We start from the raw sequence: 26023 nt of genomic DNA, 5'->3' as shown, positions 1-26023 counted from the left end.
AGCCATGTAGCAGTCTTAATTCATAGGACTTTGCTTGGGGCAAAAAAGGAAGGAGATCCTTGGTGTTGGTTTTGATCAGATACTTTTTAGCAAAGTACATGGCAGCTGACCAAGATAATGATCTAGTGCTTTCCTTTTTGCAGTTTGAAGATAAATCTGATGCGGTATTTGATATTACAGAACAATGTAAGTATTTTTATTTCTTTCTATAAGGCCATCATTTCACAAAACATTTCTTACAAGTATCACTGCTACTGAAAAAAAAAAAATATCCTGCCCTTTGCCCTGCCCTTGCTGTTCCTTTCTTCCCTGCATTGCCTTCTCCAGGAGTGTTAGGAGTGAGATGAACTGTTTGTGGGGTTTGGTTTTTGTCTTTCTTGGCTTAGTTTTACTCACTTTAGCTTCTGCTTCACTCTGCAGAGAGTGAAGCAGAACTGGGTTGGGCTTAAAGTGGTAAAGGAATTGCAACATCAGCCAGATTAGCAAAGGATACTTACACTTTGTCATTTTTCACACATCAAGTTGGGGATTTTTCTGACTGTTTCTGTTGGGTTTATTTTTTTTTCCTCCCTAGATGAGGAAATCGTGGATGCAGAAATGGCTGAGGACGCTGACCGCAACTTAGCACCCGGCCTGGACAGCCTGGCTTACGGGATCCAGACTCGGACAGGATCTGAAAGCTCACTGCTGGATGAAGAGGATGATTATTTCCTGAACTCTGAGGACCTTGCAGGCATACCTGTTGTTGCGAGCGACAACGACGATGATCACGGTTTCCCTCCGAAGGTCACTCTTTCTACGGCAATCCACGTCGAAGACCACCTGGAGGAGGGCAAGAGGGTTGCAGAACATGACTTGGACAGTGAAAAAGAAATTCAGATTCAGAATGCCATCCAGAAGGATCTGACTTCACCCTTTGAGCAGGGCCCTGTGTTTAAATCTCTCCGAAAAGATTTTGGCATAGCGAGAGATAATGGCAAAGAGACTTTTTCAGCAAAGGACAAGAGTAGAGAAGGACATTTCCAAGAGCATGACAAACGGTTGGAAAAAATCCCTAAAGATATGGAGTCTAGATTGAAAAGCAGTTTTCTTGACAAAGCAGGTAACTGTTGACATCATAGACCTGGCTACCCAGCAAGGAGGAAGAAAGAAGTAGACAGAAATTAGCAGTAGGACTAGTTAGGAAACATCCAGTGCCGTGGAACAGGACATGCCTAGCTGCATGTAGGGAAGCTTCCAAGGAACCCTGAGACACAAGGAGCTCTGCGTTGGGACTGGGATTTGCAGAAAGGCTTGGCAGCACTGGGGGGGGAGGGGTTCTCATCCTCCACAGCTTGCTTCAGATCCTCACCATATCCTTTGTTGTGGTGATAAAGCTAAACCCATCTGGGTGGCAATTCAAGCTTTCTTCTGTTTGGTTTGGTTTGGTTTGGTTTTCTTTCTGGTTTTTATAAATGTTGGAACTCCACTGGAAAAAAAAAAAAGATGAAGTTTAGGTTAAATTGATGGCCAGGAAAGATGTTTTTTTTTTGAGCCACTCTTCACTGATGAATGTGTAAAGCATTTGATAGTATCATCACAAAAAGATTTGCTAGGAGTGCTATTAGTGTCTGCAGGAAGTAAGTCAGAGAATAACCTGAGATCTGCTTTTCCTGGGAGACTGCTCTCCTTCTTCCTCAGATACTTGTGTCTTGGACTTTGTCCACCCTGCTTGGAGAGAAGATACCTGTAATCCATTTTTTCATTTGAGTCTTGCTGCCCACACACTCTTCCCAAGCTCTGAAAGTTACAGGAGAGCAGTGAATGAAGGAGTTAAGGATAACCAGGATGCAACATGATTGAATTTTATTCAGAAGAGGGTTGGAGAGAGGCTTGGCCACCAAGTGAGACCTTCCTGGCTACTTGTGCACGTTCACAGCTCACAATTCTGATATTCAAACTTTGTTTAGTAACAGCATCTTAAAGTCAGTGCTTCCAGGTTGAGCACAAATGATAGAGAAGCAAGACAGAGCTTTTGAAATGTCTCCTGACTTGTACCTTCAGGTAGAAATCAAGTGAATAATATTTCTGTGCAAAAGAAAATTGTGGATACCTGCTGCTGTAAGATTGTTACTGAAAGCTGTGCAGCCTCAGGTGGAGTGCTCAGGAGTTCAGACAGCAATAGGCAGCATCCAATATCTGGGAAACTCCTGAATGTTTCAAAGATAAATGTTCAAAAAAAGCAGGAGCAACTATTTCCTCACAAGAAGGGGAAAGGCAAAAGACCAGAACAGCAAAGAAAAGGATCAAAGTTGTTGCTCTGACAAATATTTTCTCATTTAAATGTCAAAACAGAGGAGACTGCAGAACTCACTGGGCTGTAGAAAATTCTCTATGAACAATTCACCTCCGAATTTTACAATCATTGTACTGGAATGGGAAAATTGCCCCAAATAAAAATGCTCCAAATAGATTGTCAGTTCTCCTTAGGGATTAGCATCTTGTCTGCAGGGAGGAGAAAGAGAGGAGTTTAACCCTTCTGAGGTGCTGCCAGACTGTGGGGTTGGGGCTCTAGGTAGGTTTAAAAGGAAATGCCTTGGAACCTGTATTCATTTCTATTTAATGTATATGTTTTCCTCAGTTCATAATCAAGTAGAAGAAACATTACGGACGCAGTTAGCGCCACAAACTCCAGAAACTAACTTCAGGGTAAGCTATAGATCTTTCAAACACTTTTGCAAGTGCAGCAATATGCTGGAATAATTCAAAATACTTTTTTTTTTCTTTTTTTTCTTTTTTTTTTTTTTTTTTTTGGTTTTTTGGTTGTTTGCTTTTGGTACTAGAGTGTAAATTTGAGTGTCAAGAAAACTGATCTTCTGCCTCTTAGACGTCTTTGTTACTTAAAACAGTGCATATAATTTTGTAAAGTTTTGCTGACCCCTCTCTTTGGATTGAGGATTTCTTTGTGGCCACTTTTCATGTTCAGCATGGTCTGACTGACTGGTGAGTCGAAGCTAGACCTTGGATGCATCCATCTGACCTGCTGCCTTTTTTCCAGATGAGACAGGGAAGAGCTCTATCAACAGGAGACACTGCCCCAACAGCTGAGTTGCCCCTACTGACAGCCAACTTAGAAAGCTGGGTGGCTTCTACTTTGTCCAGAGGAGTGGAGAGGACTGGGGGCGGGATGGCAGAGGGTTGTCACAGGGAGGTAGAGGCAGCAGCTGCTGTCCGTCATTTCTCCCACCTTCCAGTGGCAGGACCCATTTCTCTTGGTCTGCAACAGAAACTCCCCTTGGCAGCAGCCCAACTCCTCATGGCAGATGCAGGAGGGTGAATTCTTTTTCATATTATTGTTTCAGGAGTCTAGCTACCTATTTTCTAGTAAGGAATCTATTGGACAAGAGCTGGGGAATTCCTTTGCACCAAATATTAGAATTAAGGAGGAGCCTTTGGATGACGAATATGATAAAGCTATGGCCCCACAGCAGGGACTATTAGACAAAATTAAAGATGAACCTGATAATTCTGAGGTAAGTTTCCCATTGCATTTCTCATTTTGGTCTGACAGCTGACCACATAAGCTGGCCATAAACCCAGCAGTTTCTTTGCTTTGGTGACCGAAATTTGACGTGAAGATCATAGCTTAGTAGAAGGATTTTTTTTTCCCCACCTCTTAACACTACCATGAAACCCAAACCTCCCAACTTTTTGATGTCATGTTACCATGTGACTGAGAATGTTTTGCTGCTTTTTTTGGGTTCCAGACAAAGCAAAATGCTTTTCAGACTCCCATTATGAAAGACATTATGCAGACACTTGGCCTCACTAGGAAATAAAATGCAAATTGTGATTTACTGGATACTTGGTGAGCAGTCCCAGCTAGGGATGTGTAGTTGAGATGGTGCTGTTCCTGCTGCTTCCCTCTCTTCGTGGTTATCTTTGTAAGCATAGGGCTTCATTGTTTTGTTCTTGGTTGAAATGAACACTTAGAAGTCTTAACCTTAGCCAAATGTTGAATTATAGACACCAGCCAGGTCAGCTGAAGTGACTTTCTCATTTGAGACTGACATTTTGATGACAATACAGTGACTGCAAAATGAAGAGGGTCTGTGGATTGCGCAGTGCAGGGGCAAGGATGCTCTCTTTGTCCCTGGTTTGCCAGGGAAATGATCTGTGTGACAATTCCTATCCCCTCACTGCTAATATTTGGGATCTGTGCCAGGCTTTACAAGCAGTTAAAGGTGTGCAAAGCTTCCCAAGGTGATTCCTCCCACTTGCATCCACAGCAGAGTGCTGGTTGTTCTTCTGCAGGCATTAACTTTTCTAGCACCATTCTGTGTACTGCTGCTGTACCTTCTCTTCTCTCTGGGTCTAGCTTCCCAACATTTTTTTTTCCTTCCTTTCTCATAATACTCTTAGCTTAATAAAACACAGAAGCAACACCTAAGTATTTGAAACCATTCAGACTTCACTGCCCTTGCAATTTGTTCAGTGTCTGTGAGGCTGTTTGGGTTTGTTTTTTCCTGTGGTGTACAGAATGTCAAACCACATGGAGATTAGCTAAATCTGTCTGGTCTTTTGTCTTCTCAAGATGGCATCTGCTGTGGGGATTGGTGTGGAATGCAGTGCGAGACGTCTGTGGTTATCAAAGATCTCATTAATCAGTAAAAGTGAAGCCTTTGAGGAATTTCAATAGCAAATACTGTATTCTTCAAATTTGTTATTTCCTGGAGTCAAATCCTGTAATTACCAACTCTGCCTGATGCTGGAAGAGTATGAGAACTGATGAAGGTTCATTTTGTTCTGCTTTAGATGGGAGTTAATGTGGGGTTTGAGGTTGATTTTTCTTTTTTCATGCACTGTGAAAGCCAAGAGCCATTTCTTGCTGTAACCAATAGCTGGAGCTAAAGGTTCTCAGCTTTCAGCACTGTTAACACTGCTGTGATGCTTGGTCATGCATAGCTGATGTCAGGATTTGCTTCCATTTCTCTTACTACTCTTGACTAAGGATAAAACTGCAGTTAAAATGCTTTAAAAACTATATTTCTGCAAATAATGTGGGTTTGAGTTGTGATATTAAAAAACCCGTCGTGCTTTGAAACCTGGCATTCATGGCAGGGGCCATGTGTGACCAGCAGGATGAGGGAGGTGATTTTCCCCCTCTGCCCTGCTCTTGTGAGACCCCACCAGGAGTACTGCATCCAGTTCTGGTGCCCCTAGCATAAGAGGGACATGGAGCTGCTGGAGCAGGTCCGGAGGAGACCACGAAGACAATCAAAGGGCTGGAGAACCTCTGCTATGGGGACAGGCTGAGGCAGCTGGGATTGTTCAGCCTGGAGAAGAAAAGGCTCTGGGGAGACCTTGGAGTGACCTTCCAGTACCTAAAGGGAACCTACAAGAAAGTTGGGGAGGGACTTTTTCTAAGGGCTTGTAGTGATGGGACGAGGGGGGATGGGTTTGAGCTGGAAGAGGGGAGATTGAGACTGGAGATTAGGAAGAAATTCCTTCAGGTGGGGGTGGTGAGACACTGGAACGGGTTGTCCAGGGAGGTCATGTATGTTCCCTCCCTGGAGGTGTTCATGACCAGGTTGGATGAAGCTTTGGGCAACCTGGGCTAGTGGAAGGTGTCCCTGCCCATGGCAGGGGGGGGTTAACTGGGTAATCTTTAAGGTCCTTTCCAACCCAAACCATTCTGTGAATCTAAGACATGGCCATACACAGCTTCTCTTACTCGAGTGTTTCAGTCTTGATGGTTCACACAATGACCAAATACCATTGCCTGCTGTCCTGGGAAACCTGGTGAGAAAGTTTGGTTGTCTCAGTATAGAAACTTTGAATTTTCCCACAGGAGTAAGAGTAGTGTTGAGCTGTAAGCATGTGTGGATGTTAGGTATGGATGTTAGTGTGTGATTTTAGGAGCTGCCTTAAGCTGAGGGAGCAGTTTGCTGCTGCTGGGAAGTGGGAGCTTAATTTTGCTTAGGGATTTTTTTGAAATGGCTTTACCAGACAGCAGCCCTGAGTTTAGCTCAGTCATAACATGACATCATGCTCTCAACTCCTCTCAAATGACTGTAAGTAGGTTAAATCTTGCCATCTCTGTAGTTCCAGGAGATTATGCTTTTCAGCCTATTAAGATTTACATGTAGAGTGTTACAAGCTGCTTTAGGGTTCGGATTTCTCTGGAGAGCATGGGCAGAAGAATGGTGTCAGAGGATGAATAGCTGCTGTGGAGTAAACTGGTAATTTATAGTATGTCAGCTATTCCAGCAGCAGCTGTCTGGAGGGATTTGCTTCTCCTCTAGAAAGCATGAGGTTAGTCCCCCCTCAGTGAAGCCAGGCTGAGCAGGGACTGTGCTGGCCTGGCACTAGTGGTACCAGCTTTGATCCTGCTGCAGAGCTTCCCCTTAGGCTCCTCCAGTGTGCTTGACACCTGGTTAAGTACAGAATGCTTCTCACCATCTAGGTCCCAATCTCTGTTTCATAGAATCATGGAATTGTTTTGGTTGGAGAAGCCCTCTGAGATGATCCAGTCCAACCATCAACCCAACACCACCACGGCCACTAAACCATGTCCCCAAGTGCCATGGCCACACGTTTCTTGAACACTTGCAGGGATGGTGAGTCCACCCCCTCCCTGGGCAGCCTGTTCCAATGGCTGACCACTCTTGCAGTCAATAAATAGTTCCTAATCTCCAACCTAAACCTCCCCTGGCACAATTTCAGGCCATTTCCTCTCATTCTCTTTCATTGTTCTGGTCTGTGGATGTGACGACAAAGCTTGCTCATGGAGTAGGGGCAAAGGCTGCAGAGCACTTCAGGATGGCAAGTCTGCGTGAGAGGAAAGCAGATATTTCTCTTAAGGTTTGGCTGAATTCTGAGGAGTCTTGGAGCACAGCTGGAAAGGGCAACACACCAGGCAGGCATGCTTTGCCCTTTCTACGTGACAGCCTTGGTTGCAGTTTGCTGGGAACCTCTGAGTAGGTTCTGTGTGTGGTGCTCATAGAGCAGCATCTCTAAGCCTGGCCTCTGGAGCAGGCTTAGGAGACTTGCTCTTTCTTAAGATTCAGTACAGCTTTATGAAAGACTGGCAGTTTTGTAACCTGTTATCACATGTGTGTGTTCTCCTTTTCCTCTCCTTTTGTTTTAGGAGTACGGCCAACAGCCAAAAACTCAGGAAGGGGAGCTGAAAATCAGTGCTGTATTTTCAGTCAGTGGCAGTCCTCTTGGTAAGGAACAGACAAGATTAACTTTATTTGGAATTTATCCAAGTAGATCACCTTCATCTTACAGTTTGTTCTGCATTTCCTTTCCTATTTGTGACCCCAAAAGGAAAAAAAATAGAAGGACAATGAGAGACACAAAAAAAAAGAGACACAATGAGATACAACCAAAACAAAGAGACAATGAGAGAAGAGACAATGAGAAACAAAAAAATAAGAGACAAACAGAAACAATAACAAAGAAAAGAGACAATGAGAGAAAAAAAGAGACAATGAAATTCATAGGTTAAAAAATAATTCTAATTTTGAGGCAAAGGAAAACTGAGTGTGAAAGAGACATTAAAAGTGCATTCTCAGCATTAAGAGTAGTTGAAACTTTCTGCTATGCAGCAAAGCAGCCCAGGGTGTTTATTTCTGGCATGTTCATCTGCCTCAAACCAGGACATTCCCTTAGCCCCTGACAACCCAAATGAAGTCATAAACTTTGTGCTTGCCCCCTGCACAGAAGTGAATTGTGTGGAACATGCACATTACACTCACTCTGTTTTCTCTGTGTGTGTATGTGTTGTTGATTTGGTTGTTGTGTTTTTGGGTTTTTTTTAGCTCCACAGCTGTCATCAGGTTTCCAGCCTGCTGTGGCATCCTCTGGCATGAGTAAAATGCTTCCTTCAGTTCCAAACACAGCTGTTCGGGTTTCCTGTTCTGGCTGTAAAAAGATCCTGCAGAAGGGGCAAACAGCCTACCAGAGGAAAGGCTCTACCCAGCTCTTCTGCTCCACACTGTGCCTCACTGGATACACTGTTCCAGTCTCTCGCCCACCAGCTTCTACCAAGAAAACCTGCTCAAGCTGCTCGAAGTAGGACAGTCTTTTAATTTGTTCTAGTAATGATTGATCTTGCTCTTGTGAGACTCACCTCCCCTCCCCTGCATCCACTTCTGGTATCCCCAGCATAAGAAGGACATAAGAGTGTTGGAGCGAGTCCAGAGAAGGCCACAAAGGTGATCCAAGGGCTGGAGCAGCTGTGAGGATTGGCTGAGGGAGCTGAGGGAGCTGGGGTTGTTCAGCCTAGAGAAGAGAAGACTCCAGGGAGACCTTAGAGCTGTATTCCAGTACCTGAAAGGATCCTCCAGGAAGGCTGCAGAGGGACTTTTCTTGAGGGCATCTAGAGACAGGACAAGGGGGAATGGTTTGAAGCTGAAGGAGAGTAGGGTTAGACTGGATCTTAGGAAGAAGTTCAGAATACATCACTGCTGCTTTTGGGAGATGTAGAGATTAAATTCAGTAAGAATTGATTCTTTTTTTTTTAGGTAGTTGGGGTTTCACCACCTAAATCATTTACTTTCTACCTAGGAGTGGCAAGGTGAGGTTGACTTTTGTGAGCCACTTGGTAAAAAAATTCTTTAGGGAAGGTCCAGAACCTTTTAGCAAAGGTTCCACAGTCCTGTTAGAAACTGGACTTCAACTCTAAACCCCTGAACCTTCAGCTCTAATCCCCATTTTAATTATTACCTTTTTGTACTCGTTTGTATTATCCTGTCCAAATTAGCTAAAGGAGACCTTTGTGGCTCTCTTTTAAAGATGAAATAACTTGAGGCAAATAAATAACTTGAGGCAAATAAGTAACTTGAGGCAAATAAATAACTTGAGGCAAATAACTTTGCAGACTGATTGTGTGCTGCAGTCTGTTTGTAGAGGAAAATTATTCATGTATAGGATTTTTATGTTCAGAAAGTTACTTTGCAAAAGGAATGCTGCTTTGTTCATCATTTCTTCACCAACAGATTTATTACTTTCAGCTCCACAAGGTCAACTTGAGACTACGATTAATTATTCTTTCCACTTGCTGTCAAAGTGTGAGGAGGCCTTGTAACAAAATTTAGCAGTCTGGGCTGGAATTTGTATTTATTCTGTTGAAAAATGGTTTGCCTCTGACAAGTGAGAAGGAGGCATCCTTCCAGCCATGGCAATTCTATAAAAATTGTCTCCTTTTTTTTTTTTTTTTTTTTTTTTTTTTTTTTTTTTTTTTACTTAAGAGCTTTGAAACTTCCCTGGGAATGACTGTTTCAAAAGAGGGAATAGAGAGAAATGTCAGTTTGTTAAATCCAGCAATAAATAACTACAAAGAACTACAGATGGGAGATAAGAGGTGGAATGTTATAAATCTACTCTGCTCTGGTGAGGCCCCACCTCAAATACTGCATCCTGCTCTGGTGTCCCCAGCATAAGAAAATCAAAGAGATGTTGGAGGCCACAAAAATGATCCAAGGGCTGGAGAACCTCTGCTATGAGGATAAGCTGAGGGATCTGGGATTGTTCAGCCTGGAGAAGAGAAGGCTCTGGGGAGACCTTAGAGCTGCCTTTCAGTGTCCTGCAAGAAGGCTGCAGAGGGACTTATCATAAGGGAATCTTAGCAATAGGGGAAGGGGGAATGGTTTGAAGCTGAGGGAGAGCAGGGTTGGACTGGATCTTAGGAAGAAGTTCTTCAGTAGGAATGTGGTGAGTCTCTGGAATAGGTGGCCCAGGGAGGTTGTGGATGCCTTCTCCCTGGGGGTGTTCAAAGCCAGGTTGGATGAGAACTGGGCTAGTGGGAGGTGTCCCTGCCTATGGCAGGGGGGTTGATACTGGATGATCTTTAAGGTCTCTTCCAACCCAAACCACTCTGTGGTTCTTGTGAGACTGTTCTGGACTGAACTACATAGTGATCAGAAATCATCACCTTTGTTTTTGCCCTAACCCATTATGATTGCTATTTTCAGTGCTAAAGAAAAATATTCTCCATATCCTGGTTTCTAATTTTACTTCTTTTTTTTTCCTTTTTAAGTAAAGACTACAAAACATTTCTCTTTTCCTAGCTGCTTTTGAAAAATTTAATAATACAGCTTGATGTGTTTGTAGGCCACTCCTAAGTCCAGGTGCCAAATGTTTCACAAAAGATCTACTTAAGAATTAGACCTCTTAACTGTTTTCCTAATAGCAAAAAAAAAAAAAAAAGGGAAATCAGATACTTAGATAAGCAAAAAGAAAAGCTTTAAATTAAATCAATCTGCCTCTTCTAGAGAATGTTTAGTCTGCAGAAAAAGAAGGGACGGCAGGTTGACATGAAACCAACCTTAATTATCTCTTTGTTTTGCTTTTTCCCATAGAGACATTCTCAACCCAAAGGATGTAATCACTGCCCAGTTTGACAACACAAGCTCCAGTAAGGATTTCTGCAGCCAGTCTTGTCTTTCTACATATGAACTGAAAAGGAAACCTGTTGTAACAATTCACACCAACAGCATTTCAACCAAATGCAGCATGTGCCAGAAGAATGCAGTGGTAATTGCAGACTTCTTTAGTCAAACTTCTTCAGCTCAGTCCAGCTTGTTCTGTTAGAGATAAACATACAGGACTTGGGGGTGCTGGTGGATGAGAAACTGGGCATGAGCCAACAATTGGCACTTGCAGCCCAGAAAGCCAAAGGCAGCTTGGGCTGCATCAAAAGAAGTGTGGCCAGCAGGTCAAGTGAGGTGATGCTGCCCTTCTGCTCTGGTGAGACCTCACCTGCAGTGCTGTGTCCAGCCATGGGACCCCCAACACAAGAGGGAATGGACCTGATGGAGAGGGTCCAGAGGAGGCCACAAAGATAATCAGAGGGCTGGAGCACCTCTGCTGTGGGGACAGGCTGAGAGAATCGGGGCTGTTCAGCCTGGAGAAGGGAAAGCTCCAGGGAAAGCTCTCTGAAAGGGACCTCCAGGAAGGCTGGGAAGGGACTGTTTAGAAGGACTTGTAACGGTGGGATGGGAGGCAATGGTTTGAAACTGGAGCAGGGGAGATTTAGATTGGACATTAGAAAGAAATCTGTTACAATGAGAGTGGTGAAATACTGGAAGAGGTTGCCCAGGGATGTCCCTGGAGGCATTCAAAATCAAACTTGATGTGGCCCAGGGCAGCCTGCTCTAGTTGGAGATGTCTCTGCAGAGTGCAGGGGGGAGTTGGACAAGATAACCTTTGAGGGTCCCTTCCAACCTGCTGCAATCTGTGAATCTATGAACCTAAAGCTACACTCTGTACCCTTGTACCATATTCTTCCTTTCCTTCCAGATCAGGCACGAGGTGAACTACCAGAACGTGGTGCACAAGCTCTGCAGTGATGCCTGCTTCTCCAAGTTCCGCTCGGCTAACAACCTCACCATGAACTGCTGTGAGAACTGTGGAGGCTACTGCTACAGTGGCTCTGGCCAGTGCCACGTGCTTCAGATAGAGGGACAGTCCAAAAAGTTCTGCAGCTCGTCATGTGCGACAGCATACAAGCAGGTGTGTTTTGACAGTGTTAGCAGTATGCATTTGATTAGATTTGGGGTGTTTGTAGGAGGACCCAGTTTGTTAGCTAGTTGTTTCTGTTACTGTCTTGGACTGAGATAACTCTTTTGGTCTTCTCCTGCTTAATCTGTTCCCACACACCCTGCTGTGTTTCCCTTCTCACTGAACCAACTACCAGAATATTCCAGTGAGGGAGGAAACATTGTGGGTCTCCTCAGCAGCAGCCCTCTGGGACTTATTTTAGCCTTTAAGATGTCCCCTCCTTGAGAATTCTCCATTAAATTAATCATAGAATGGCTTAAGTTGGAAGGGACCTTAGAGATCATCACAGAATCACAGAATCAACCAGGTTGGAAAAGACCTCAGAGACCATCTACTCCAACCTCCCTGCTATGAGCAAGGACATCTCTCAACTAGGCTTGTAGCATTTAAATTAAGTGGAGAGGAAAAGTAATAATTAGGTGATCATTTCACTTTTAATTTTTAAACTTTGAATGTTTTCATTTTGATTCTAAGAGAGCTCAGCTGAGAGAACCTTCATTTATTATAATAGCTCAGTTATTTTTGGCTGATTTATTTTAATGCAATTACTTGAGGGAAAATTGCCCTCTGAGAAAATAGTGTAACTTCATTTTGTGGCTTGACTGTGGTGTGCCCCATTATTCAAACCACTTAGGCCAGGAGTGGCCTACTGAATTATAAAAAGAAAAAGTCTGGTTGGAAGTATTTCATCCAGAAAATTATCTACAACATCAGTTGTCCTCTGAAACAAGTCTGGAAATCAAATTATATAAACTGCAAAGGAGAGAGGGATTTCATGCTGCTTTTGCATCTCACATCCCAAGCTCAGGTCTATCTTGTGAGACCTCACCTCCAGTACTGCATCTTGCTCTGGTGTCCCCAGCATCAGGACACAGAGCTGTTGGAACAAGTCCAGAGGAGACCACAAAGATGAGCCAAGGGCTGGAGAACCTCTGCTGTGAGGACAGGCTGAGGGAGCTGGGGGTGTTCAGCCTGGAGAAGACTTCAGGGGAACCTCAGAGCTGCCTTCCAATATCTGAAGGGATCCTACAGGAAGGCTGCAGAGGGACTTTTCATGAGGGTGTCTAGCAATAGGAGAAGGGGGAATGGTTTGAAGCTGAGGGAGAGCAGGGTTAGACTGGAGCTTAGAAAGAATTCCTTCAGTAGGGGGTGGTGAGACTCTGGAACAGGTTGCCCAGGGAGGTTGTGGATGCCTCCTTCCTGGGGGTGTTCAGAGGCAGGTTGGATGAGGCCTTGAGCAGCTGAGTCTAGTTGAGAGGTGTCCCTGCACATGGCAGGGGAGTTTGAACTACATGATCTCTGGGGTCCCTTCCATCCCAAACCATTCTAGGTCTTCCTGAAAACAGAGTGTGGTCAAAGCTTGGAAGGTTAAGACTCATCTGTTTCTTCTTGATTTTTAAGCAGCATTCAGCTCGATTGTCAGATGCATTCTGGTAGTTTCTGGGGCTTTGTGGGTGTTCTGAAATCCTTTGAACCATTTATTCTGTCCTTCTGTGAAGACCTGGAAGAGCTGTTGACAGAACAAAGCGCATTTTTAAGACTTGTCAGAATAAAATGATCTGGTGCACTAGTTCTCAAGAGTTTCTTCCAAACCTTAAAAGACCTTAAAAGCCCTTCCCTGTTGTGAACACAGAAAATGTGGCTAAGGTAGACTGTTTTTTGTGTCTTTTGAAAGTAGTCTGTAGGCCATAGATTGACAGCTGTGCTCATGACTAGGAGCTGCATCTCATCCCCATTTTGCCACTAGACACATCGTCAGGGAACCTGCTCCTCTGGGTCTTCTTGTCTCATCTGTGAAATGAGAATGTTGCTTACATTCATCCATCAAAAAATCAGAAGAAAAATGTTGTTCTTCACAGAAATGTTCAGGTTGGCTGGTGGGAGGTGCTCAGTATCTGCCCTTAGAACTCCCAGTACTGTTTGCACTCAGAAGCCTTTGCCCTGGCAGCCTGAGCACTGTTTGATCTAACCAGCAAAGACCACACTTAATGGAATGAGAGAGAGTCCCAAGCCTCAGGTGGTCAGAGAGGCAGTGGTGGCACCCAAATGAGTATATTTGCATCCTAAATCATACAACTGTGAGATAAATATTGTTTGCATTGCACTTTCAGTCTCTTTTTAAACACATTTTTATGCGATTAATTTTCAGGTTAATAAAAATACTCAGTTTCAAATGAATGAAACTTGCATGTTTCCACAGAAGTCAGCTAAAATTACACCTTGTGCACTGTGTAAATCTTTGAGATCTTCATCTGAGATGATAGAGAGCACAAATAACTTGGGAAAAACTGAACTCTTTTGCTCTGTTAACTGCTTGTCAGCATATAAAGTAAAAATGGTTACTTCTTCAGGTGAGTTTATCCTTTTAACTTCTTTAGAAGCATAATTTCGCACTGCTCATGTCCAAACTTAATTAGTCTTGAAAGTTAAGGCTGATATTTCTTGTTTGGGGAGGCTGGGAAGTGGCTTGTGTCTTGAAATGGAGATGCTATGATAGGAACAAAAAAGCTGGGGAGAGACTTATTCTAAGGGCTTGTAGTGATAGGATGAGAGGGAATGGATTGAAGCTTGAGGAGGACAGATTGAGGCTGGGGGTTAGGAAGAAATTCTTTACAGTGAGGGTGGTGAGACACTGGAACAGGTTGCCCAGGGAGATTGTGGATGTCCCCTCCCTGCAAGTGTTCAAGACCAGATTGGATGAGGCCTTGAGCCACCTGGGCTAGTGGGAGGTATCCCTGCCCATGGCAGGGGGGTTGGAACTGGATGATCTTTTAGGTCCTTTCCAACCCAAACCACTCTATGAATCTATGAACGTAAGAAGTTTCTAGCACAGTTAACTGGTGACAGTACAGTCAGTTCAGCTTGACTTTTAGAGAGCTTAAGCATGGTAGTAAACCTTAACATCAATTTTCTGCTCTTACAAGTGCAGCTGGTGGGTTTTCCCACCTGCTTCAGTGGCCATTTGCCCTACCACTGCTGTGACCTCTCTGCTCCTTTTCCTCCAGGGGGAGATTATCTTAGTTACCTCTCCCTGACGTTGCATTCAGCAAGGCAAACACTCTCAGCTGTTTTTCTTGTAAAACAGAAAACTGCTTGCTGACATCCTAGAGATACTGGGAGATTAATTAAAGGATCTGGCAAGCAACAGGCACTGCAGCTGCAGTGTCTGCTTCTGAACATCTTGGGGCTTCTGTGTGCACCTTGCCTTGGGATTCAGCTTCCCTGGCGGTTGTGGTTTTTTTTTTTTTTAAGTATGCACAGTGCAAAATTGCCTGCAACACATCTTGGATTTTGCATAAATCACTTTTTTCTTTTTCTTTTTTTTTTTTTCCCCTTTCTTCTCTCTTTCACCCTCAGGTGTTCAAGTTCAGTGCAACAGCTGTAAAACTTCATCAAACCCTCAGTACCACTTGGCCATGTCGGATGGGAGCATACGCAACTTTTGCAGCTACAACTGCGTAGTAGCTTTTCAGGTGTGGCATCTTAAGATTTTCTTCTTGGCTGAGTCATAAATGGATGGTGGAAATAACCTGGGACGTCAGGTAAAAGATGTGCTGCTGTAAAATAAAAGTCCCTTTCCTCAATTTGCTTTCCTGCAGAACTTGTTCAACAAGCCTGCAGGGATGAACTCCTCGGTGGTGCCCCTGTCGCAAGGTCAAGTCATTGTGAGTGTTCCCTCAGGCTCAACGGTATCGACCAGCGTCACCACCTCCACTGTGTCCCCCAGCTCCATGAGCAGCAGTTCAGCTGCAGCTGGTTTACAGAGGCTGGCTGCCCAGTCCCAGCAAGTCACTTTTGCTCGTCCTGTTGTCAAACTCAAGTGTCAGCACTGTAACAGGTTGTTTGCGACCAAACCGGAGCTGCTTGAGTACAAGGTAAGGAAGGGCAGAGCTTCCCAAGCTTCTATTTCACAGAATCAACCAGGTTGGAAAAGACCTTCAAGATCATCCAGTCCAACCTATCACCCAACACCATCTAATCAACCAAACCATGGCACTAAGTGCCTCATCTAGTCTTACTTTAAACACTTCCAGGGATAGTGACTCCACCACCTCCCTGGGCAGCACATTCCAATGGCCAATCTCTCTTGCTCTGAAGAATTTCTTCTTCACATCCAACCTAAACCTCCCCTTGAGACTGTGTCCTCTTGTTCTGTTGCTGGCTGCCTGGGAGAAGAGCCCAACCCCTACCTGGCTACAACCTCCCTTCAGGTAGTTGTAGATGGCAATGAGGTCACCCCTGAGCCTCCTCTTCTCCAGGCTAAACAGTCCCAGCTCCCTTAGCCGTTCCTCATGGGGCTGTGCTCCAGACCCCTCCCCAGCTTTGTTGCCCTTCTCTGGACACATTCAAGCATCTCAACATCTTTCTTGAACTGGGGAGCCCAGAACTGGACACAGTGCTCAAGGTGTGTGGCCTAACCAGTGCTGAGCACAGGGGCAGGATGACTTCGCTGCTCCTGCTGGCCACACTATTCCTGATCCAGGCCAGGATGCCATAGGCCTTCTTGGCCACTTGGGCACACTGCTGGCTCATGTTCAGCCTCCTGTCAACCAGTACCCCCAGGTCATTTCTGCCTGGCTGCTCTCCAGCCACTCTCAACAGACAACAGAAAACCAAGAATCAGAGAATCATAGAATGTTAGGGGTTGGAAGGGACCTCTAGAAATCAGCAAGTCCAGAGACTGTAGCATATATTTAATGGCCTGTCAATACTGCTCTGTTGCTTGCTATGACCTGCTTTGAAGGAATCATAGAATCATAGAATCAAGAAGGCTGGAAGAGACCTCAAAGATCATCGAGTCCAACCTGTCACCCTAAACCTCATGACTATCTAAACCATGGCACCAAGTGCCACGTCCAATCCTCACTTGAACACCTCCAGGGATGGTGACTCCACCACCTCCCTGGGCAGCACATTCCAATGGCCAACCACTCTCTCTGTGAAGAATTCAAGGTCCCTTCCAACCCAAACCATTCTATGATGTTAGGAAGAAGTTCTTCACCATAAGGGTGGTGAGACACTGGAACAGGTTGCCCAGGGAGGTGGTAGAAGCTCATCCCTGGAGGTTTTTAAGGTCAGGCTGGATGTGGCTCTGAGCAACCTGATCTACTGTGAGGTGTTCCCTGCCCATGGCAGGGGGGTTGAAACTGGATGATCCTTGAGGTCCCTTCCAACCCTAACAATTCTATGATTCTATGAATTTGGAACTGATTTTCACAGTATGGTAGGGGTTGGAAGGGACCTCTGGAGATCATCAAGTCCAACCCCCTTGCCAAGGCAGGTTCACCTAGAGAAGGTCACACAGGAACTCATCCAGCTAGGTTTGGAATGTCTCCAGAGATGGAGACTTCACCACCTCTCTGGGCAGCCTTAAATTCCAGTTCCAGAGCTCTGCCACTGTGTCGGTGTGAGCTGAAATTCCCCCCCCACCAACAATAACCAGGCTAGCTCAGTCTGGAAGCAAATGAAAAGCTGTATTTACAAGCAGAGTCTAAAATCTACAATGAAATGCAATGAATATGTACAAATATACAAAATTCACAACATTCACAAATATATACAATCAACAGAAAAAGCACAATCGATCTTCCTTTGCTTCCCCCCAAGGGGACCCTCCAAAAGGGGCCTCTCTCTCCCAGGAGCTTCCCCCCCAGACCCCCCTAGACAGAGAAGCAGAGTTAGTTAAGCAGAAAGTTGTTAACTTAGCTGCCAAGGTCAGTGTGTTATCTTCAGCCAGAAGAGAAGAAGAAACAGCAGCCAGACAGCCCAGCAACTGCCCCCACTGCCGAACGCAGAATGTGCCGAATGCCTGCTTTGTTTTGGGTAATAGTTCTTAAACATTTCTATCTATCCAATGGAAGTGTTTAGAACAATCGTTATTTTGCTTTCTTACACCCAATAGTGACTTATTTACATTCTTTCACTTTCTCTGTTCTGAACTTTGCAAGGAAAAATTAAAAAGACAGTTTCAAACCATCACAGTCCACCCCTTCTAAACAATTCCATTGGCTGCTACTACCATTTATCTAATCTAAAATAATATCTACAACAATAGGTGAATAAAGACCACAGTCCATTCCGGCTATCTCAGATGTAGGTGATTCAAAAGAGTCAAATCACAGGAAAAACAGCAAACAGCTTGTTTCCTCGCAGATGGAGCGAAGGAAGGAACAGGGACTCTCAGGTGACTCAGGGCTCTCAGGGTTCGTGCACCGTAGATCTCATGAACTCTCCTCTTGGGCGCGATGCTGTATCTGCGCAACACTCTGAATTTAACCTCTCTCAGCCAAAGTTAGATTTCTTTGTGGAATACACTGAATTTCACCATTTTCTTGCATCACCCAATAGGTGTGACCAGGACCTTCAGCAGAAACCACCCCTCGGACAGGTTTGGCCTCTCCTGAAGGAGAAAATACCCAAACAGTTTTGCCTAACAGATTCTTTTCTCTGATAACAGGAACTCTATCACCTTCTTCCTTTCGCAACAAATCTGATTGGGCAGGTCCAGCTCGATTCACTGAACCTCTACTATTCACCAACCAGGTTGCTTGTGCTAAATGTTTCTCCCAGTTTTTCAAAGATCCACCCCCCATGGCTTTGAGAGTGGTTTTCAGCAAACCGTTGTAGCGTTCGATCTTCCCTGCAGCTGGTGCATAGTAGGGAATGTGGAATATCCACTCGATGCCGTGCTCTTTGGCCCAGTTTTTTACAAGATTGTTCTTGAAATGAGTTCCGTTGTCTGACTCAATCCTCTCTGGAGTTCCGTGTCTCCACAGGATTTGTCTCTCCAGGCCAAGAATGGTGTTACGTGCAGTTGCATGAGGAACTGGATAAGTTTCCAGCCATCCAGTGCTTGCCTCTACCATAGTCAGCACATACTGCTTACCAGATGGAGAACGAGGTAGAGTGATGGAGTCAATCTGCCAGGCTTCACCATAATTGTACTTGGACCATCGGTCACCGTACCACAAGGGCTTGATCCGCTTTGCCTGCTTAATAGCAGCACAAATGTCACAGTCATGGATGACTTGTGTGATAGCATCCATGGAAATGTCAATGGATCTGTCACGAGCCCATCGGTAGGTTGCATCTCTGCCTTGATGTCCTGACGAGTCATGGGCCCACCGAGCTAAGAACAGCTCACCTCGGTGTTTCCAGTCAAGATCAGGATCAGAGTTTGTGTCCACCTGGGAAACTCTTGCAGCTAGATCTGCCTGATGGTTGTGTTGTTGTTCCTCAGTAGCTTTGCTCTTAGGAATGTGAGCATCGATGTGCCTCACTTTCACTGGGATTCTCTCAATGCGAGCAGCAATGTCTTGCCACAGATCTGCAGCCCAGATTGGCTTTCCTTTCCTCTGCCAGCCATTCTTCTTCCAGTCTTTCAGCCAACCCCACAAGGCATTGGCTACCATCCACGAGTCGGTGTAGAGATAAAGCTTTGGCCATCTCTCACGTTCAGCTATGTTAAGAGCTAGCTGGACAGCTTTTACCTCTGCGAATTGACTGGATTCTCCTTCTCCATCTCTCGCTTCTGCAACTCTGCGCGTTGGGCTCCACACTGCAGATTTCCCTCTCCGCTTGTTCCCAACAAGACGACAGGAACCGTCTGTGAACAAAGCATATCTCTTTTCATCATCAGACAGATCACTGTAAGGAGGAGCTTCCTCAGCACGAGCTACTCTCTCCTCTGGAGGTTTAGCACAGCTTGTGCCTTCTGGCCAGTTTGTGATCACCTCCACCAAACCAGGCCTTTCGAGATTTCCCATTCCAGCTCTGTGTTATCAGAGCCATCCACTTAGACCAGGTAGCATCTGTTGCATGATGTGGTGAAGAACCTTTGCCTTTGAACATCCAATTCAGAACTGGCAATCTAGGAGCTAGAAGAAGTTGTGACTCAGTTCCAATCACTTCAGAAGCAGCTTTCACTCCTTCATAAGCAGCTAAAATCTCTTTCTCTGTTGGAGTGTAGTTTGCCTCTGAGCCTCTGTAGCCACGACCCCAGAAACCAAGAGGACGTCCTCGTGTCTCCCCTGGAGCTCTTTGCCATAAGCACCAGGTTGGACCATTGTCACTCGCGGCCGTGTACAGAATGTTCTTAATGTCTGGACCAGTTCGGACAGGTCCCAGACCCATCGCTTGGACTACCTCTCGCTTGATCTGGTCAAAGGCTGCTTGTTGCTCAGGACCCCATTGGAAACTGTTTCTCTTTCGAGTCACATCATATAGAGGTTTCACAATCTGACTGTATCCAGGAATGTGCAGTCTCCAAAATCCCACTATGCCTAAGAAACGCAGAGTTTCTTTCTTGTTGATGGGATTTGCCATGGTGGAGACTCTGTTTATCACATCCATTGGGATGTGACGGCGACCATCTTGCCACCGCACTCCCAGAAACTGGATTTCTCTGGCAGGTCCTTTCACCTTGTCTGGCTTGATAGCGAAACCAGCTTGCAAGAGAATGTCAAGGATTTTGTTACCTTTCTCGAAGACTTCTTCAGCAGTCTCACCCCAGACGATGATGTCATCGATGAACTGAATGTGTTCTGGAGCTCCACCTTTCTCCAAAGCATCATGGATCACTGCATGGCAGATGGTTGAACTGTGAATCCACCCCTGGGGCAAACGATTGAATGTGTACTGAATGCCTCTCCAGGTGAAAGCAAACTGAGGCCTGCATTCCTCTGCTATGGGAATAGAGAAGAAAGCATTAGCAATGTCTATGGTAGCATACCATTTGGCCTGCTTGGATTCCAGCTCATATTGGAGTTCCATCATGTCTGGTACAGCTGCACTCATGGGTGGAGTTACTTCATTCAAGGCACGGAAATCAACTGTCAGACGCCACTCTCCATTCTGCTTTCTCACAGGCCAGACTGGACTGTTGAAAGGTGAATGAGTTTTGCTGATGACCTTCTGACTCTCCAACTGACGAATCAAGTTTTGCATGGGCACCAAAGAGTCACGGTTGGTTCTGTATTGTCTGTGATGCACAGTTTGAGAAGCAACCGGCAGCTTTACATCCTCTATCTCATGTTGTCCCACAACTGCAGATTCATCTGAAAGCTCAGGTCTGATGGACAACTTCAATTTTCCTCCATCAATTTCTACAGTTGCTATTCCAAAAGCCCATTTGTAACCCTTAGGGTCTTTAAAACGCCCTTCTCTCAGAAAGTCAATTCCCAAAATACAAGGTGCATTAGGACCTGTTACAATAGTATGTTTCTTCCACTGCTTCCCAGTTAAACTTATATCAACTTCTATCTTAAACAACTCTTGAGATCCACCAGTGACTCCCTGAATAGTTATAGATTCTCCCCCTTGATAATTTGATGGTATGATGGTGCACTGAGCTCCTGTGTCAACCAAGGCCCTGTACTTCTGAAATTTTGAAGTGCCAGGCCACTGGATGTACACATCCCAATAGATTCTGTTATCTCCATTATCCCTTACCTCCCCCTGGCGGAAGGCAGGGCACCCCTAATGGTGGGGATTACCTCCACATGTACAGCTGGCACAACGTCCAGCACCAGAATTAGGATCACTGTTGGAGCTATCAGAGCTGTTCTGGGAAACTGAGGAAGCGACAGCTACCCTCCTGGTATTGCTACCTCGGGATCTGCCCCTCTGCAGCTCCCGTAACCTCTTGAAAAGATCAGAAGTTGGTTGACCATCCCATCTGTTCATGTTCTCACCAAACTGATCACGCAGAGTTATCCAGATACTGCCACGTGATTGCCTCTGCTGTCTGTTTTGGTTTGACCTATTCTGGAATGGCCTCCTTGGAGCACGTCTGTTCCTAACAGCTGAAACTTGTATCCATCTGGAGGAAGAGGAATCAGAATCATCCCCCTTCATCAAGTTGGATATGGAGGTTTTAAGTTCCTCCTTCAGCTCTTTCATGCAAATCTTCATTTCTCCAGACAAAGTTTCAATGGCTGAAACCAAAGAAGTACGTGCAAGACTATCCTCCAACTGCCTCATTTGGTCAGTGAAATGGCCAACAGTAGGAGGCACTCCACCATAATTTCTTGCCACAATCCTGCTTGCCAGAATAGTAGCATAATTAGGAGGAGCAAGCTTAATGAGCTTTTTGGCAAGGCCTGTTCCAACAGGAATTTCATCAGGATTCAGAGTCTTATGATCTCCATACATTACTTCTCTCACAGCAAACTCTCTCAGACGCTTGATTCCCTCAGCTATTGTGGTCCAAGGCTTAGGGTTCCATGGCAAATCATCTCTGCTGGGGTACCTCAGCGAGACTGCCAGTAGGAGGCGTGCCCACAGAGAAACTTTACCAATGCACTTGCCTGGATGCCTGTCTATGCCTGTATCCTTTGAGAGCATCCCCAACTGAGAGGCCGACTTGTCGCCTACCACCAATGCTGGGGCTCCCATATCAAAACACCTGGCTAGCCAAGACAGGACTGGCTCATTATCTCCTCTGATGTAATCCTTCCTCACATGTCTAATTTCCTGTCTGGGTGCATTAGCTGACTGTATGTCATCATCATCATCATCATCATCATCATCATCATCATCCTGAGGTCGCTGTCCCCATAATCCTATTTTAATCCTCCGTTGAATTTCTTTGAGTTCAGAGGCACTACCAGCAGTTGCTAATCTACTAGGGTCTACATCCTGACCTACATCTCCATCATCCATGTGGGGTCTACCAGAGTTTTAAGGCTAACCCTCTCTTCCTCATCAGAAGGATCTTTCTTAACAGAGGGACCCTGAGTAGAAGGACCCTCATCTCCATCTGCACCATCTCCTGCAGCATCTGCATCTCCTTTACGCTTTCTGCTTACAGTGGCCACCAAATTTACTGGCTTGGTTTTCACATTCACAGCAGAGTTGGAAGAGCAAGTAGCCTTATGTCTTTCTTGACACAGTGCTATCAGTAGCCATATGATTATTCCAAGAAGCAACAAAATTAAGGCAAGCACAAGATATCTAGGGTACCACTGGTTCCAAAGACCCTCTGTAGTTGTAAGAGGAGTAACAAACTCATATGTGTCTGCTAGCAGATCCATAGTTGAGTTACCATAGCTTCTTAGCCCAATAAGACCACAACAGAATTCACCAACATTCAGTAACTTGTTCTTAACCCAAAGAAACGACTTATATGCCACATATCTCACAATCTTGTCTATCATGCAAGAAATGGCCCATCTGTAGACAATTGCACCGATAATAGATGAAATAGAATGACTCAGAATCCAAAACAGCTTCATTTTGCTTCCTAATCTGAGCAGAAATAAATCACAAGCAATCGAGCCCCGAGTTGGAGCGCCAAAAATAAAAAGTGTGTCGGTGTGAGCTGAAATTCCCCCCCCACCAACAATAACCAGGCTAGCTCAGTCTGGAAGCAAATGAAAAGCTGTATTTACAAGCAGAGTCTAAAATCTACAATGAAATGCAATGAATATGTACAAATATACAAAATTCACAACATTCACAAATATATACAATCAACAGAAAAGCACAATCGATCTCCCTTTGCTTCCCCCCAAGGGGACCCTCCCAAAGGGGCCTCTCTCTCCCAGGAGCTTCCCCCCAGACCCCCCTGGACAGAGAAGCAGAGTTAGTTAAGCAGAAAGTTGTTAACTTAGCTGCCAAGGTCAGTACGTGTTATCTTCAGCCAGAAGAGAAGAAGAAACAGCAGCCAGACAGCCCAGCAACTGCCCCCACTGCCGAACGCAGAATGTGCCGAATGCCTGCTTTGTTTTGGGTAATAGTTCTTAAACATTTCTATCTATCCAATGGAAGTGTTTAGAACAATCGTTATTTTGCTTTCTTACACCCAATAGTGACTTATTTACATTCTTTCACTTTCTCTGTTCTGAACTTTGCAAGGAAAAATTAAAAAGACAGTTTCAAACCATCACAGCCACCCCTAAATTAAAGAAGTTCCTCCTTTTAACATCATCTCAGCATTATCAAAATTGATAACTAATATTGATTGTAACAACAGAAACAAAACCCCCAAACCTTATCATTGCCTGGCTAGGTAAGCACATTCCTCCTTCTGTGTCCTAGAGATGATCCTTTTAACTCCAGGACAAAGCACATTGGTGAGAGCTTACTGCAGAATACTGTGCTGTTATAAAGCTAAATTGCTCATACTGTCTGTCATTGAGTTCCAGGGTCAGAAAGACACTTGTGAGGTTTTATTAACAATTAACAACCTGGGATGTGAGACATGGGGACCAAAACATTCTGGCTGTGTTGCAGGGTAAGATGTTACAGTTCTGTGGGAAGACCTGCTGTGATGAATATAAGAAGAGAAGCAGCGTGATGGCAATGTGTGAATACTGCAAAATTGAGAAGATCATCAAGGAGACAGTGAGATTCTCAGGAGTAGATAAAACTTTCTGTAGTGAAGGTAAGAAAGGGGAAGGCTGTGGCTCAGACCAATCAAGGCAGAAGTGCTTTGCCTTGAGATTATTGGTGCTGCTAACCTGAGCATTTGAGGTTTGAAAACTGATTTTAAGAACGACACTTTGTTCTCCCTTTACATTTTAATGCTATGTGTCAACAAATGACTGCAGGCAGAACTAAATACAAGAACTCCAAATGCCAAGCAAATGGCATTTTGATATTGAAGGATGTTTTCGGTCTTTTCCTGTTTCTTCCTCTCTTTTAGGTTGTAAACTGCTCTATAAACATGACTTGGCTAAGCGCTGGGGAAACCACTGCAAAATGTGCAGTTACTGTTTACAGGCTTCCCCCAGACTGGTCCAGCATCACTTTGGGGGGAAAATGGAGGAGTTTTGCTCAGAGGACTGCATGTCTAAATTCACAGTTTTGTATTACCAGGTAAGCAATATTCTCACACAGCATCCTCTAGAACATGAATGCATCCCCAAAAGACCCTTTGTACACTGGGAGCTAAGTGAGCTGCCTGTAGCTGACATCTGTGTCCATAGAATGTATTGTCCACATCTGAGAGATCAGGAAACCCTTCTTAGCTTTTGAGTAGCAATTTTCTCTATAGAGAAAACCTCATATAGATTGTGAGAAGACAGGCACTGAATGTTCTTCTGCTTTGAGATGCACCCTTAGAGATTTCTTGCCGCTGTGTTTGCTCAGCAGGGTGCAGAGAAGGTTTTATGCACTTTGTTGCTGTTTACAAGCGTGTTAAATTTCTCCCTCACTCTTCTTTTCCTAGATGGCAAAGTGTGATGGTTGTAAGAGGCAAGGTAAACTCTGTGAGTCCATGAAATGGCAAGGGGAGATCAAGCATTTTTGCAATCTGCTTTGTATTCTGTTGTATTGTAATCAGCAAAGTGCTCCTGACCCTTCACCCCCAAACAACACAGGTAAAACAGGCTGGGAATGGTGTTGCCTTTTGGTGTGCATGATGGTGGATGTGAGCATTTACTTGGAAACCTGATTCAGTGAACTCAGAGTAGAGCTCAGTGAACTCTGCTCTGCTCTGGTGAGACCTCACCTGGAGTACTGCATCCAGCTCTGGAGCCCTCAGCACGACAAGGACATGGACCAGAGGAGGTCACAGCAATGCTGGGAGGGCTGGAAGCCCTCTGCTGTGAGGCTAGGCTGAGAGAGTTGGGATTGTTCAGCCTGGAGGAGAAAAGGCTCCAGGGAGAACTCCTGGTGGCCTTTTAGTGCTTAAAGGGGCTGAGCAGAAAGCTGGGGACAGTTTTGTGCAGGGCCTGTTGTGACAGGACAAGGGGTGATAAAGAGGAAGATATAGAGACTACATACAAGGAAGAAATTTTCTTACACTGAGGGTGGTGAGACCCTGGCCCAGGTTGCCCACAGAGGTGGTAGGTGCCTCATTCCTGGAACCATTCCAGGCCAGGTTGTTTGGGGCTCTGAGCAACCTGCTCTAGTTGAAGATGTCTCTGCAGAGGGGCTGGACTGGATGACCTTTAAAGATGCCTTCCAACCCAAACCATTCTATGATTCTATGACCTGGGTGCAGAAGGAAACTTTGGTAGCTGCTCCCTGCAGGGAGGTTGAACTAGATGACCTTTAAAGGTCCCTTCCAACCTAAAGCATTCTAACTTTTTTACAATATGGATATCTTCTACTGGGAGGCTTGCCCGTTGCCCATGGAATGGGCTCAGTGTTAGATCTCTCTCTTACTTCAGACAATTTCAAACTTCTGCAGGTATGAAATGAGAATTGCTTCATATACCAAACCTAAATTGGGATTTTGCAGAAGATGAAACAAAAGCACTTGCTTTTCAGTCACTTTCCTAAAACAAAAGTCCCCTTTTGTTGGGGTAAGCTGTACTGATATCTATTGAAGACGTGTGAGATCCCAACTTGTCTCCTGTACTTGCTAGCACATAGCCAGGTAGGGAAGAATGTTAATCTTCATTTCATGGAAGAAATCAAGTGGTGAAATTAATAGACTTCAATATATGCCCAGACTTCCATATATGCACTTAAAATAGCCAGTTCTGTGCAGTCTGTGGGCATATGAAGAAGTTGATCCTTTCTCTGT

At 44.9% G+C, this 26023-nt stretch overlaps 1 protein-coding gene across 1 annotated transcript in view; it reads left to right on the top strand.

Annotated features, from left to right (window-relative positions):
* The first annotated feature begins 7161 nt into the window (after window positions 1-7161).
* The window catches only part of ZMYM4 (zinc finger MYM-type containing 4), a 35107-nt gene continuing 16245 nt past the window's right edge, over window positions 7162-26023 (top strand). Inside the window, exons 1-10 of the mRNA XM_054395475.1 lie at window positions 7162-7208; window positions 7806-8058; window positions 10347-10521; window positions 11287-11499; window positions 13748-13898; window positions 14905-15020; window positions 15147-15422; window positions 23782-23932; window positions 24194-24366; window positions 24719-24869. Coding sequence (XP_054251450.1) covers window positions 7853-8058; window positions 10347-10521; window positions 11287-11499; window positions 13748-13898; window positions 14905-15020; window positions 15147-15422; window positions 23782-23932; window positions 24194-24366; window positions 24719-24869 — 1612 coding nt within the window. The 5' untranslated portion in view covers window positions 7162-7208; window positions 7806-7852. The remainder of the gene's footprint in view (window positions 7209-7805; window positions 8059-10346; window positions 10522-11286; window positions 11500-13747; window positions 13899-14904; window positions 15021-15146; window positions 15423-23781; window positions 23933-24193; window positions 24367-24718; window positions 24870-26023) is intronic.

Source organism: Indicator indicator, chromosome 33, assembly GCF_027791375.1.
Source record: "Indicator indicator isolate 239-I01 chromosome 33, UM_Iind_1.1, whole genome shotgun sequence".
Taxonomy (NCBI): Eukaryota; Metazoa; Chordata; class Aves; order Piciformes; family Indicatoridae; genus Indicator; species Indicator indicator.
This window is presented reverse-complemented; position numbering and strand designations above follow the sequence as displayed.